The 14,196-nt window shown below is 39.8% G+C and overlaps 1 protein-coding gene across 3 annotated transcripts in view; it reads left to right on the forward strand.

The window, feature by feature from the left end:
- Positions 1-14,196, forward strand: part of MALRD1 (MAM and LDL receptor class A domain containing 1) — an 800,866-nt gene that overhangs the window by 434,568 nt on the left and 352,102 nt on the right. For all 3 annotated transcript variants that reach the window (XM_046012349.1, XM_046012350.1, XM_046012351.1), the window contains exons 28-29: positions 5,137-5,382; positions 6,966-7,123. In XM_046012349.1, coding sequence (XP_045868305.1) covers positions 5,137-5,382; positions 6,966-7,123 — 404 coding nt within the window. The remainder of the gene's footprint in view (positions 1-5,136; positions 5,383-6,965; positions 7,124-14,196) is intronic.

Here is a 14,196-nt window from a genome sequence, read left to right on the forward strand (position 1 = left end):
CATTTTAGTGTGAAAGTAACCATAGATAATGTGTAAACAAGTGGGCATGGCTAAGTCCCAGTAAAACATTATTTACTTAAACAGGTGGTAGGCCAGATTTGGTCCTAAGATGATAGGTTGCCAATCCAATCCACAGTCTAGATTCTACTTCCTTCTAGAGTTACTTTGCCCCATATTAAATTGTACGCTTCTGGAGTTCCTACTGAATGCCCTGTGTATTCACCAAGGACTCTACATTCTGGCTGATAGAAACTCAAAGATATGTGGCCCTTTGTGAACTCCGGCAATTTTTCAGCATATAACTCCTAGTTGTTATTCTCTTAGAAGTTGTTCTCAGTCTCTCTTTTTGGATTTTATCCTACAAATATAAAAACTAGAATTCAAACAAAGACTTAGACATATCTCTGGATCTCCTTCTCTGTATAGCACTCTTTACCCCACTACCCTGCCTTGAAAATTCCAAATGTCCCATACTATTTCCTCTACAGTGTGTGACTCCCTTTTCTGCTGGGCTGACCCTATTGGAGTTATAGTCCAGAAAGTGCCTCACTCCTAGGAGTGATCATAGGGTATGCCTTTTTTCATTTCTCTAATGGATCACAAACCTGTATTTCCTGATGTTCAGTGTTTAAAAACACTTGTATGTACTTTGCCTACGTTTCTAGTTGTTTATTGCTAAAGGATAATTTCACGCTTTATTACTGTTTCCTGCTGTGTATATGCTGGGAGCAAAAGTCTTCATATTACTTATTTTGATACTCAAGTTGTCTCTGATTTGGCCAGTAAATTTCTCTAAAAGCTGCCTCCTTAAGCCTTTCATCATAATGCTATAATTTTTTGAGCACTTTATTATTTTCTGGTACAAAAAAAAATCCAGGTTCATCTTGAAATTCTTTGTTCTTTGTTCCAAACAGACTATTTTCTCAGAGATCTGGCTCCTTATAATGGGGAATAATATTTAAATAGAATTTGAGATAGAGGAGTGACATTCAATTATGTTAAAATACCACATGGTTTTATTTTGTTTAATGGACCATAAGGGGTCAAGGGTAAGGCACAGAAATCAGAAAGGAAAGCATTTTAGTAAAATCACATAAAATGATAGCCTCTTAGACCAAAATAGTAACAGTGAAAAATTATATATGTTATGAAATAAAAAGTTTTATACACACACACACAAATGTGCCCACCTTGGAACTGAGGATTGGCCCACCTTTGGCCAAAATTTGTTTTGGATGTTAAGACTGACAATATTGATTGTACACTCAAAGGGTTGAAAATGTCCATTACTCACATAACGAGGCCTTCTGGGACAGCAGGGTAGTTCCAAGGCATGTCCAAAAGCAGTTTTAGAGAACAAGGAAAGGAAATTGATTGAGAGTTTTCTGGTGGTTGGATGGTGGGACTGGGGTGAGAATTTCCGTACACAGATAAGGACACACATGGTTTGAACTGCTGCCAATAAGGGCTATCGTGCTGGGTTTCTGGATGTGGAACTCAAAGGAAGCACTGTCAGCAATCCAGTCAGACATCAAAACGTGGAGTTAGACCCTACTACACTGAGCTCCTTCTAAGATTTTTTTTTTTCCTCCGAGTAACTGGGGGGTTATAGAGTTGCCATAAACACAGTTGAGGAAGGCTGTTCACTGGAAGAGTTTGGAGGCAAAGAATCAGTTTTCTTTTTTTTTTTTTTAAACATTTTATTTATTTATCAGAGAGAGATAGAGAGAGAAAGATCACAAGTAGGCAGAGAGGTAGGCTGAGGCAGAGGGAGAAGCAGGCTCCCTGCCGAGCAAGGAGCCCGATATGGGACTCGATCCCAGGACGCTAGGATCATGACCTGAGCCGAAGGCAGCTGCTTAACCAACTGAGCCACCCAGGCGTCCCAAGAATCAGTTTTCATTCCAGTAAGTTAAGCTTCAGATGTCTCTAAGATTTATTTGCATTGGAGGTTTTTTACTTTCATCATTTGTTCCTTTTTGCAAAAATAAACTGCCCATCAGGAAGGTCTCTGTCTAATTTGAACAATGTATTTTTTACTAAAAATCAAAGTGATAATAATGTCATAAAAGCCTTAATATCAGAATCACTTAAATATATACACCCTCCCCCTTAGTAGATGCTTTCTTTGGACAAAACGACAGACATGGGAAATAATTTGGAAACAGGTAAATAACACTATCAACATTGTTGATAATTTTCCTTGATATTTGGCAAAATGTTTTATGGGTAGGAACACATGATAGCAAAGAAATTGTATTTATTAATGTGAAGGGCTTTCTGTTCAAAATAATCTAATGTAATATTTAAATTGTTATTTTTTTGAATTATGTTGCTACATATGTTTTAGAAATTTTTAAAAATTATGATTATTCTAAAATATTGGCTATATCTGTTGTGTAATATAGTGGGACCTGTGATGTGTTTCCATTTAGAAACATGTTCAAATTACTCTCTTGTTTGTTTTAAAAGAATTAAATTTTAGGGGCGCCTGGGTGGCTCAGTGGATTAAGCCGCTGCCTTCGGCTCAGGTCATGATCTCAGGGTCCTAGGATCGAGCCCCGCGTCGGACTCTCTGCTCCGCGGGGAGCCTGCTTCCTCCTCTCTCTCTGCCTGTCTCTCTGCCTACTTGTGATCTCTCTCTCTGTCAAATAAATAAATAAAATCTTTTAAAAAAAAAAGGAATTAAATTTTAGTTTGATGCAGTCTCTTTGGAGTAAAGCATCTTTTTTTTTTTTTTAAATGCACTTCTCTTTTTATTGGTACCATCTAAGTAACCTCCTTAGAGATATAATTAAATTTTTAAAATTTTTTATATTTTTTATTAACATATAATTTGTTATTAGCCCTAGGGGTACAGGTCTGTGAATCATCACACTTCACAGCACTCACCATAGCACATACCTTCCCCAGTGTCCATAACCCAAACACCCTCTACCTACCCTCCTACCCCCCGGCAACCCTCAGTTTGTTTTGTGAGATTAAGAGTCTCTTATGGTTTGTCTTTGGAGAAAAGTATCTTAAGAGCCAGTTTTGTTTTTACTCCCTAAACAAGTTGGAATTGACAGAATCAATACAAGTGCTAACTTGTGTAAAATTAAATGATCTAGTAATTTTGCGGGTTCTTAACAGTCCCATGAGAAGTAATGCTTCTGGTAGTTAACACTACCATTTTTGTTTCTTGGTGGTCTGGTCTGGTGGTAGTTGACCTGGATCACTGCTCTTCTCAATAGATTTAAAAAAAAAAAAAGAAAAAAAAGTTCAGAAGACAATAGACCTGGGTCCAAATTGCATCTCTGCTCTTGAAAAATCATCAAGTTGCTTAACATCTATAATCATTTATTTTTCATCTATAAATGAAGGATAATGTACATGCTCTCCATTTCTGTGTAGCTCAGAATTGCTTTAATGGTATGATTCTGAGTCAAGCTCTGTGAATGAAACATTAAAGGCCTTTTGTCTTACCCCCAATCTGCTAAAATTGAACTGGGCAGAAATAAAAATAGTTTAACCCCACGCTGCAAGAAAGGAAAATGTTAGCAATTAACCCAGACAAGAAAGTTTTGTTAGAGGCAGAATGCATGGTTGAAACTTATTTTCAAAGGCTTTGCAAGTGTAAAGGGCATTTAATTAGGCGATTTTGAACAAACAGTCCAGAAACAGCTTAGCCCACAAAATGGCTAGAAGCCTTCAGAACACTAGTCTTCTCCCCAGTGGTTTCTACATGGCACCCCATCCATATCCTCCCACTTCTTCCCTCTTAGCCATCTATTTTCTAAAACATCGGACTGATCCAGGACATGAAAGCTTCTTCATGAGATTTTGTCAGCAGTTTTCAGCTCCCAGAACACCGTCTAGTGAATGCCTGTATCACCGCCCAGATCCAGTCCACACCTGTCCTCAGCTCCCAGACAACCTCAGGCCATTGAAGCTACCACACAGAAATAAAATAGGAAGGCATTATCAGTTTCTGTACATACCAGATGGGGAAGACAGAAAGGGAGAAAATTTCTGATACTGTAGAGTCACAGCAACTGAGGAGTGGATAATCCTAAGTTGGATCTTTGAATGACTTCTTCTACTAAAATATTGTTACCCTGGTGTTACACCCTATTGTAGTATTAGTGCAGGATAATTATAATATCTTAAGTGTACACATGGAACTGGTTTACCATTTCCAGAACACTGTATTTCACTCATTCATGTATTTGACTAGTATTTTCTGATCACCTACTAATGGCCAAGCTCTGTTCTAGGCACTGGGGATATCAACAGTAGTCTCTCTAATTAGCTTAACTTCTGTAGGTTTTATGATTCCTTTTTCTTTTTTTAGATGGAGAAACTAAACTCATCAAGGATAGGATGATGCAAGTCTCATAGCTGAGGAGGATCAATACCAGGGTTCAAACTCAGGTCTTCGGAAACATTGCTCTTTATTTTAAGCTTTCTGGAGGAAAAGAAAAATCAGCCAAAAATAAAACTTTATTGTGTTGACATTTCTTTGTAGGGAAATTATTTCTAAAATTCTAAGCAATTGACAGATATATATGCTTTTTGGAGAAAAATCTGTTACAAAATTGAATATTACTTATATATTCATATCCCTGCTTCTTTGGAAGTACTTCGGAAGTTCTTTGGAAGTACTATATATATATATATATATATATATATATATATATATATATATATATATATCTTTGGTTTCTGATAAATATTGAAATACATAGAATGTGCTTCCAAATATACCATATTACATAAGCTCTTAGTATCCTAAAGATTTTGTTTCAGGATAAAAAATGGACAACCTCACTGGCTTTCAGATTTAATTTATATCCTTGAACTTAGCTTGCAGGAAATGCTGTATTTGAGGAGACTTGGAGTCCTTTCCTAGATCAATGAGATGATACTTGATGTTTTGTTGTTTTTTTTTTTTTTTTCATTTTGAATAATCCTAATAAGCGATCTCTTGGCCAGAGCACTGGACAGGATCAGGAGAGAGAGATTGGTGTCAAATAACTCATACTCCTAAGAACACCATGTTTCTTTATATGTTAAAGTAAATCACTCTTACTAGCTTCTAAGCTCAGTGATGAGTTAGTAGTGTTTCCTCGTCTTCTTTTATTTTCTGTTTTCTAGGTTCCTGCCCCCATGGCTATCGGGAATGTCAGAATGGCAAATGTTATAAACCAGAGCAAAGCTGTAATTTTGTAGATGACTGTGGAGATGACACGGATGAAAATGAATGTGGTACCTCCTGTACTTTTGAGAAAGGCTGGTGTGGCTGGCAAAACTCCCTGGCTGAAAACTCTGATTGGGCTTTGGGAGTTGGCTCTCATCAGAGCCTACGACCTCCCGAGGACCACACACTTGGAAACAAAAACGGTAGGTTTTCCTCATCATAGTCACAGTGTTGTCATCCTGGACAGCTACTGGAGAGCTCCGGAGAGACTAGTGTGGGGTCATGGCAGGCGAGTCCAATGTTTGATGAGCGTATTTGTCTCCTGGGGCTGCCATCACAAAGTACCAGAGATGTAAACCACAGACATTTTCTCACAGTGCTAGAACGTAGATGGGCAAAATCAAGGTGTTAGCAGAACTGGTTCCTTTTGAGGGCTGTCAGGGAGAGTCGCCTATTCCATGCCTCTCTCCAAGCTTCTGGTGTTTTCACACATTACTTGGCTTATAGGTGGTGTAGGTGGTGTTCTCCTATGTCTTTACATTGCCTTCACTCTATGCATGTCTGTCTCTGTGTCCAAATTTACCCTTTTCATTACCATACAGTCTTAGTGTGGACAAGGGCCTACCCTGATAATTTCGTTTTAATTTGATCGTCCACAAAGGTCCAAATAAGGTCACTTTCACAGGGGACTGGAATTGGGACTTCACTATTTTTGTGGGGTTAGGCGGGGAGACCCAATTCAACACATAACAGGGAGTAACCAAAGTTTCGTGTTGTTCTGACCGTTGTAGATAGATGATAATGTATGCTTCCGTCAGGCACCTTTCCTCCATGACCCATCTTTATAATTAATAACCCTGAATTCTGCCACTCACTGGATCATTCACATGTCCTGTAGCTTTTCAGATTCTCAAATTTCTCATCCACAAATGGAGAGAATCCAGTTTTCCCTGTGTCCCAAGCAGGGGTGAGAGAAACGAGATGAGATATGTGAAGGGAAAGCGGGTTTGGAAGCTGTAGATGGTAACATGCAGGTTAACTACAAGGTCACACCTGTCAGACGTCTTAGAATGCCTCATTTTTGCAGTGAGTAGATGAGGTCTGGTCTCAGGCTCCTTGGTCAGAGGACAAAGGATGTCAGCGAATAGAGAAGGACCCTGAGTTCCTGGAAGCTTCAGAATAGGAAAGAAGGTGTCTAAGAGGAGCAACTCCTCAGGCCTATGATATAGCAAAACCCTCCAAGCCAAACTGACCACACCAGAGAACGGAAGGTCTGAACTCCAGGCAGACACTCAGCTGTACATGTAAAAAATGTTTCAAATATTTGGATACATAAATATAAAACTCAGTATCTTCCATGTAACATATTAAGATTCTCAGCATTTTATTTTTGCTCTCAGCAGATGACTGCATTTTTGGAAGTACATTGTAATTCCTTTATTTTTCATAGATAATATCTTTGCATTGTTTTACAAGAACTGGAAAGTATAGCGAGTCCGTTAAATGATATCTGTAACTATGTTGTCACCTCGGTGACGTACATATCCAGTCACATCAGTTAATCTGCATACTGTGAGGTACTTTGCTCAAAGCACAGACAGTTGGAAATTGCTCTGTCCGTGAGCTAGAAGCAAGGCTATTCGATTTTCTTTCTGTTTCAAATGCGAATGCCTTTGGCAGCTCATATCCTATGAAACATAGTTAAAACCCCTAACTAAGATGGAAAAGCTAAAATGATCCCCTCATTGTTGTTTCTGTCCTATCTGAACGCTGTCCTCCTTCCTAGGGCACTTCTTGTACCTGGAGGCCACTCCGGTGGGCCTTCGGGGTGAAGAAGCACACCTCAGGAGTGCGGTGTGGCAAGAATCCAGCGCTGCCTGCACCCTAAGCTTCTGGTATTTCATATCTGCAAAAGCTACAGGCTCCATTCAGGTCCTCATGAAGGTAGGATCCTTGTCCCCGATGCCTCTCAGCTTAGTGAAGATTCCTACAGGCAGCCAGCCCATGGCCAAAGGGAGTTTTCACAATTCAGCTAACTTGACCAGAGGATGCTTCCTTTCACCATGGGCACTTCTGCTTGGGGTTCAGATGCTCTGCAGGGGTTGATAAGCAGGGCATGGGAACTAGCTTGGAGCTCAACATCAGATGCTGCAGTTATGACTGAACCCCAGAGATTCTTTTTATGATAACATTTAGTCAAAGACTCAGATTTCTCCTTGCCATCTCGCCATTTCCTTCCCAGTAAAAGAGAATCGATTATCTGTACATCTTAAGGGAGAGTGACTGTCCGTTTTAACTCCTGTATGAGCAATCGTGGAGGGAGCTAATATTAGACATTTGGGTTCTAACCATACCTTGCCACGGACTGAACCGGTCAGACAAGTGATCAAGGTGTGATTACATTGAACTGCTTATTAACTATGACACAATAATGCATTTTCTTAGTGAGAATTAATTGGATGTTTCTGTCAGGGCTTTAATTTAGTATAACAAAGTGACAGTGTTCAGAGAGCAAAATAGCAAAGTGTATATTAATATTAATAGGACTTGGTTCATATACCTCTATTCTTTGGCAAGTTAAAACAGCAAGAAAAAGGAGATGAGTGTGCGTGTCTGTGTGTGCGTGTGTGTGTGTTCATGTAGAGAATCTGTTTAGAATTCCAAGAAAGCTGACCTTAGAAATGGGATGTAGAGGCCACTGCTGTTTTATCACACATGAGCTTGCCTGGAGTGGCCTAGCGCCATCGGAGAATGCCTGACTAGAGTGGCACAGGGCTCCCATCTCTGACGCGATAATGGCTGCATAGTCTGTGTTTTATCCGAAACCTGAGGTAACTTCGTAAATTCGGGTTCTTCTATAATCAGAAATGCTAATAAGATACATGCAGCAAATACCACAGTGAGTTATGCTTCTATCTAAATAGAGAAGCTTAACTGTAGTGCTGGAAGTTCTCACAAGAGTCTTTTGCTCATACATTACTGAGTACGACGCTTGGTGACACAGTGAAGGATTTCGCACGTGAAGGACTTTGTATCACTCTGTGGGTTTCGCTGTTAGTATTTGCTTCCCTCACGTTCACCTTTAATCTTATATCTCAGTAACAAACTTTTTATTACTGTGAAATGCAAAATGAAGCTATCTCGCGAGGTAGGTCTTCCTGTGAATTCAGGTTGAACTCCTGTGGTTCCTCCAACGGATTTCTGTGGCCATTTCACAGCATTTTTAAGGAACTATCTTCCTACCATATTTTTAAAAACACAGTAACACTTGCTTAAGGAAAAATGCTTATCCTCTTTTAGTGACATTTATTGCAAAAGAGAAATCTTTCATCGTGTATATTGATTTTACATTCAGGATCTTTAGGGCAATCATTTTATTTTGGTAATTAATATGGTAAGTATTTTTGATCATCATTACAAAGTACTTCTTAGGCTGCTCTCTGTGTGGAACCATGCTGGGTTTTAACCTGCTCATTAAGTTGAAAGCTTCCTAGCCAGATGGCAAACACAATAGGGGCAGGAATTCTCCCTTTTCTTTCTCTACCTCTCGCTTTTGAAATGGTCTCAATTTATGCATGTGTTGCCTCTGGCTCAGTCTCCCCTGTCTGTTCTCAGGAAAGTCTCCTTCTGTGTTTCCCTCTTTTGCCTCCTACCGAAGCTAACACAATCTGGCAAATTCAGCTTTTCACAAAACTTTCCATGACCACTTTTGCCCACCACGGTTACTCCCTCTCAGAGTGTCCCTCACAGCTCCAGAAATTCTTCTTTCTCACTAAAGGTTCAATTATATGTATTCTGTTTCAACAGATGGGTCATAAAATTGTGAGAGCAAGACCTTGAAGTTTTAGTCTCTATGTCCCTCTGAGCTCTTCGGAGAAGGGACTGCAGGAAAGGAGAGTTGTCCTCCTTGAGCTCACGGCCAGGCTCAAGGCATCTCTTATTGGGACAGTCCTTATGAAGGAATGAGTGTTATAGGTAACATGCACAACAATAAGTTCTAGTCTGGGAAGCAGGGGTGGTGGTTCAAGCTTAGGAAGACCCTAAACACAACCCCTTCCTTTATATACAACAGATTTATAGCTACATATGTAATTTTCCTCTGTAAACAAACAAAAACCCCTGAGAACTAGATGACTAGCATTTCCACAACAAAAGACAGAAGAGACTTTGAGAAGGACTGGAGAGGCAGAGACACATCCTCCCTGGAACCCTACCACAAATGCAGTGATCCCACAATGGGAAGGATCCCCCAAATTTGGAATTCTCTCTTAAGGAGTAAAGAGCTTGTTCCCCACGTCAGGCATTCTGACCTTGAGTGCTAACACCAGAAAGATGAGCCTGCTAAATATCTGATTTTAAAAATAAATGGGGATGAAGACCAGGAGAAACATCAAACTATAAGGAACAAATACCCAACTCGAAGGCGGCTCACTGCAAACCCACTCGCACTGAGATCTAGCACAAGAAGAACAGACTGAAAAGTACCTAGACCATAAGCAAGGGAGATCCGCTTACTAATTTTAAAATGACTGCCAGGGAGGCGGGAACGTGTGAGGATTTTATCCAGGGCTGGAAGTGCTGGTACATGCCATTTTTGCCACTCATCGTAACTTCCTTGTGATGGAACATGGGTGCCATTTTCGGTGCCCTCTCTCTCCTAACACACAGAGGGCATGGTTTGCCCTCCCCATCATATAACTAGACTGGGGGAAGCACCCGATGTTCCACTCACCCTGTATATTGTCGGAGCTGCAGCAAGGACAGGCACGTACCAGGAACCCATCTTCCCCATGCAGCAGTCCAGGAACAACCAGGACAGATGAATGCCCTGGACCCCAGCCACCCTGTGCACAACTGGGATGGGTCAGCAATGTGAGCCCTGATCTCCCTGCACAGCAGCTGTGGCCCTGTCTGAGCCAGCGTAGTCTTGTAGCCCATAGAGTGCCTGGTTCTGGTGACCAAAGGAGGTGGTGCTTCTGGGTCCCATGGAACAACTCCTACAGAAGACCATCATTTCAGGACCAAGACGGGTAGCCATTTCACTGAATATAGAGAGAGAAATAAAGAGAAACAAAACGAGCAGAGAGAAAAGTTTATTCCAAACCAAACAATAAGGGAAATTCTCAGAGAAAGACCTTAATGAAACTGAGATAAGCAACACCCTTAATAAAGAATTCATAGTAATGGCCATAAAGATGCCCACTGATCTCGGGAGAAGAACAGATGAACACAGCAAGGATTTCAACACAGAGATAGAAAAATAGAAGAAAATAACTGAGCAGAAGTTAAAACAGCACTGAGAAATAACACTATAGAGGTGCAACAGCAGAACGGATGGAACAGAAGCATGAATCAGTGAACCAGAAAGAGAGCAATGGAAAATACCCAATCGCAGCAGGAAAATGAAAGCAAAAAAAGAATTTTCAAAAAGACAAGATGCCTTAAGGGACCTCCGGGACAGTAGGAAGCAGAATAACATTTTCATGATAGGAGTCCCAGAAGGAGGAGGAGAGGGAGGGCCAGAAAAATTCTCGAAGAAATGATGGCAGAAAACTTTTCCTAATTCCAGGAAGGAAACAAATATCCAAGTGCAGAAAACCCAGAGAGTTCCAAACAAGGAGAACCCAGGGATGCCTGGGTGGCTCAGTCAGCTGGGCGACAAGCTCTTGGTTTGGGTTCAGGTCGTGATCTCATAGATTGTGGGATCGAGCCCCACATCAGGCTCCACATTCAGTGGGACGTCTGCTTGAAGATTCTCTCCTTCTGTTCCCCCTTCTGCTCTCTCTCTCAAATAAACAAAGAAACAAATAAATCTTTTGAAAAAAGAGAAAAGATGAACCCAAAGAGAAACACACTGAGACACATTATAATTAAAACAGTAAGAATTAATAATAAAGAGAAGATATTAAAAGCCAGAGAAAAGCAACACACTGTATGAAAGGGAACCATTATAAGGTTACCCGCAGGTTTCTCAGCAGGAAAGTTACAGGTCAGAAGGTCGTGCACTGCACAATAGATGCAAAGTGCTGAAGGGAAGACTCCCAACCCATTCAGAATCTAAGACAAGATTAAGAGTTTCCCCAAAAGCAGAAGCTAAAGTAGTTCATCACCACTGAACCCGACCATACATACGGGGAATGTAAATGGGGGTCATCTAAGCTAAAAAGAAAAAGGCACAAATGCTAGTAGGAAAACATATGAAGTTAAAAACCGAATGGGAAAAAACAAGTCATCAAGATGTTGATCGACACCTAACAAAGCGAGTATAAAGGGTAAAAGACGAAAGTAGTAAAATTAGTTAAAACTGCAGTAATTAGTTAAGGAATAAATAACACAAAAAGATGTAAAATGTGTCATCAAAGATATAAAATGCACAGGAGGGGAGTAAAAATATAAAGCTTTGGAATATGTTCAAAATTAACTTACTGCCAACTTAAAGTGGACTGTTAAATATGTGTTGTATGTGAACCTTACAGTCACCACAAAGAAAAAACTTAGAGTTAAGGAGAAGAATAAATGAAACAAGATGGGATTGGGAGGGAGACAAACCATAAATGACTCTTAATCTCACAAAACAAACTGGGGGTTGCTGGGGGGAGGTGGGATTGGGAGAGGGGGAGGGGGTTATGGACATTGGGGAGGGTATGTGCTATCGTGAGTGCTGTGAAGTGTGTAAACCTGGCGATTCACAGACCTGTACCCCTGGGGATAAAAATACATTATATGTTTATAGAAAAAAAAAATTGGAAGGGGAGGCGAACCATAAGAGACTATGGACTCTGAAAAACAACCTGAGGGTTTTGAAGGGTCAGGTGTGGGAGGTTGGGGGAACAGGTGGTGGGTAATAGGGAGGGCACGTTTTGCATGAAGCACTGGGTGTTGTGCAACAACCAGAGGGTTATGAAGGGGCGGCGGGGGGGGGGGGGGTGGGAGGTTGAGGAACCAGGTGGTAGGTAATAGGGAGGGCACATACTGCATGGAGCACTGGGTGTGATGCCAAAACAATGAACACTGTTATGCTGTAAATAAGCAAATAAAAAAAAATAAAAAATAAAAATAAAAAACAATGAATACTGTTATGCTGAAAAAATAAATAAATTAAAAAAAATAAATAAATTTAATAAAAAAAGAAGACAAAAGTAAAAGACAAAGGAATCCAAATGTAAAGAAAACAAACACAAAGGAACAAACCAAGAAAAGAACAGAGATGAGCAACAAAAATAGCCAGAAAGCAATTAACAAGATGACAGTAAGTCCATACTTAATCAATAATTACTTGAAGTGTAAATGAACCAGTCTACAATCAAAAGACAGAATGTGGCTCAATGGATATGAAAAGCAAGATTCTTCTATATGCTGCCTTATCAAAATCTCAGCGAGCTGTCAACTCATACCTGTCAGAATGGCTTTTATCAAAAACACAAGAAATAAGTCTTGGGGAGGATGTGGGAGCCCTCGTGCACGGTTGGTGGGAATGCAAACTGGTGCAGCCACTGGAAAACAGTATGAAGTTTTCCTCAAAAAATTAAAAATAGAAGGGCACCTGGGTGGCTCAGTGGGTTAAAGCCTCTGCATTAAGCTCAGGTCATGATCCCAGGGTCCTGGGATCGAGCCCCACATCGGGCTCTCCGCTGATCGGGGAGCCTGCTTCCTCCTCTGTCTTTGCCTGCCTCTCTGCCTCCTTGTCTGTCAAATAAGTAAATAAAATCTTAAAAAAAAAACTGTTAAAAAAATTAAAAATAGAGCTACCATCTGATCCAGCAATTCCACTTATGGGTATTTATACAAAGAAAGCAAAAACAGTGATTGGAAAAAAATATATATGCATGCCTGTGTTTATGGCAGCATTATTAACCATGGCCAAGATAGGGCAGTAACCTAAGTGTCTGTTGACAGACAGATGTTAAAGAAGATGTGGTATATTTATATAACAGAAGTCAGAGAAAGACAAGTACCATATGATTTCACTTACGTGTAGAATCTATAAAAGTTAAATAAACAAAACCAAAGAGAAAGACAGACTCATAGTTACAGAAAACAAACTTGTGGTTGCTAGAGGGGAGGGGGTTAGGCGACAGTTGAAATAGGCAGAGGGGATCAAGAGGTACAAACTTCCAATTATAAAATAAATAACTCATGGGCATGTAATGTACAACATAGGGAATACAGTCAATGACACTGTAGAAAGTTTGTAAACTAACAGATGGTAACTAGTCCTCTCCAGGTGATCATTTCATAATATGTAAAAATACCAAATCAGTATGCTATACAGCTGAAACTAATATAATATTGTATGTCAATTTTAATTCAATGAAAAGTCTGATCTGGAAAATTTGTAATCTTAACTCTGAAATATATACATGCAACCAGAGGCAAAAGGCACACAACCATTTAGCAATGGTTTAATGACGCTGTAGTTTTAAAGGCTAGTATTGATTACACATCACAACCACAATAGTAGATACATCAACTCTTAACACAATTTCATGTAATTCTTAGCACAGCCCTCTGAGTTAAAGAATGTGAGCCCTATTTTACTGAAGGTGGGCCAAGGGGTCTCATAGAAATAACCTACCCATCCTATGGCTACATAACCAGTCAAGTGACAGACTTAGACTTTGAATCCTTATGTTTTTACCAGGAGTTTTTCCACTGATGTTAATGAGTTCTGCTTTTTTAATGAAATGCAGATTCTATTTTAGTGAGATCCATTTTCATGGGATGAAATCATGGAATATTTTCTTTTTTAGGAAAACAAAAGGAGTAATAGTTCTTAGCATGGTATGTGTGTAGATATGTGTGATCCTTAAACTACTCCTGTAATAAAGGTGTGAATTTAGGAAAATACCAGGAAAGCAATGCTATTTGTTTAGGAAGCAATTAGTAAAGAATGGTACAATTTTACATATTCTATATATTATATTTTCTTCTATATTTCTTTCTTACAGTCACATGAGAACTAATTTTCACTAAAGTGATGTGTTTGGAAGCAAATGTAATGTTTGTGTCTTGAAGTG

This window comes from Meles meles, chromosome 7 (assembly GCF_922984935.1).
Source record: "Meles meles chromosome 7, mMelMel3.1 paternal haplotype, whole genome shotgun sequence".
Taxonomy (NCBI): Eukaryota; Metazoa; Chordata; class Mammalia; order Carnivora; family Mustelidae; genus Meles; species Meles meles.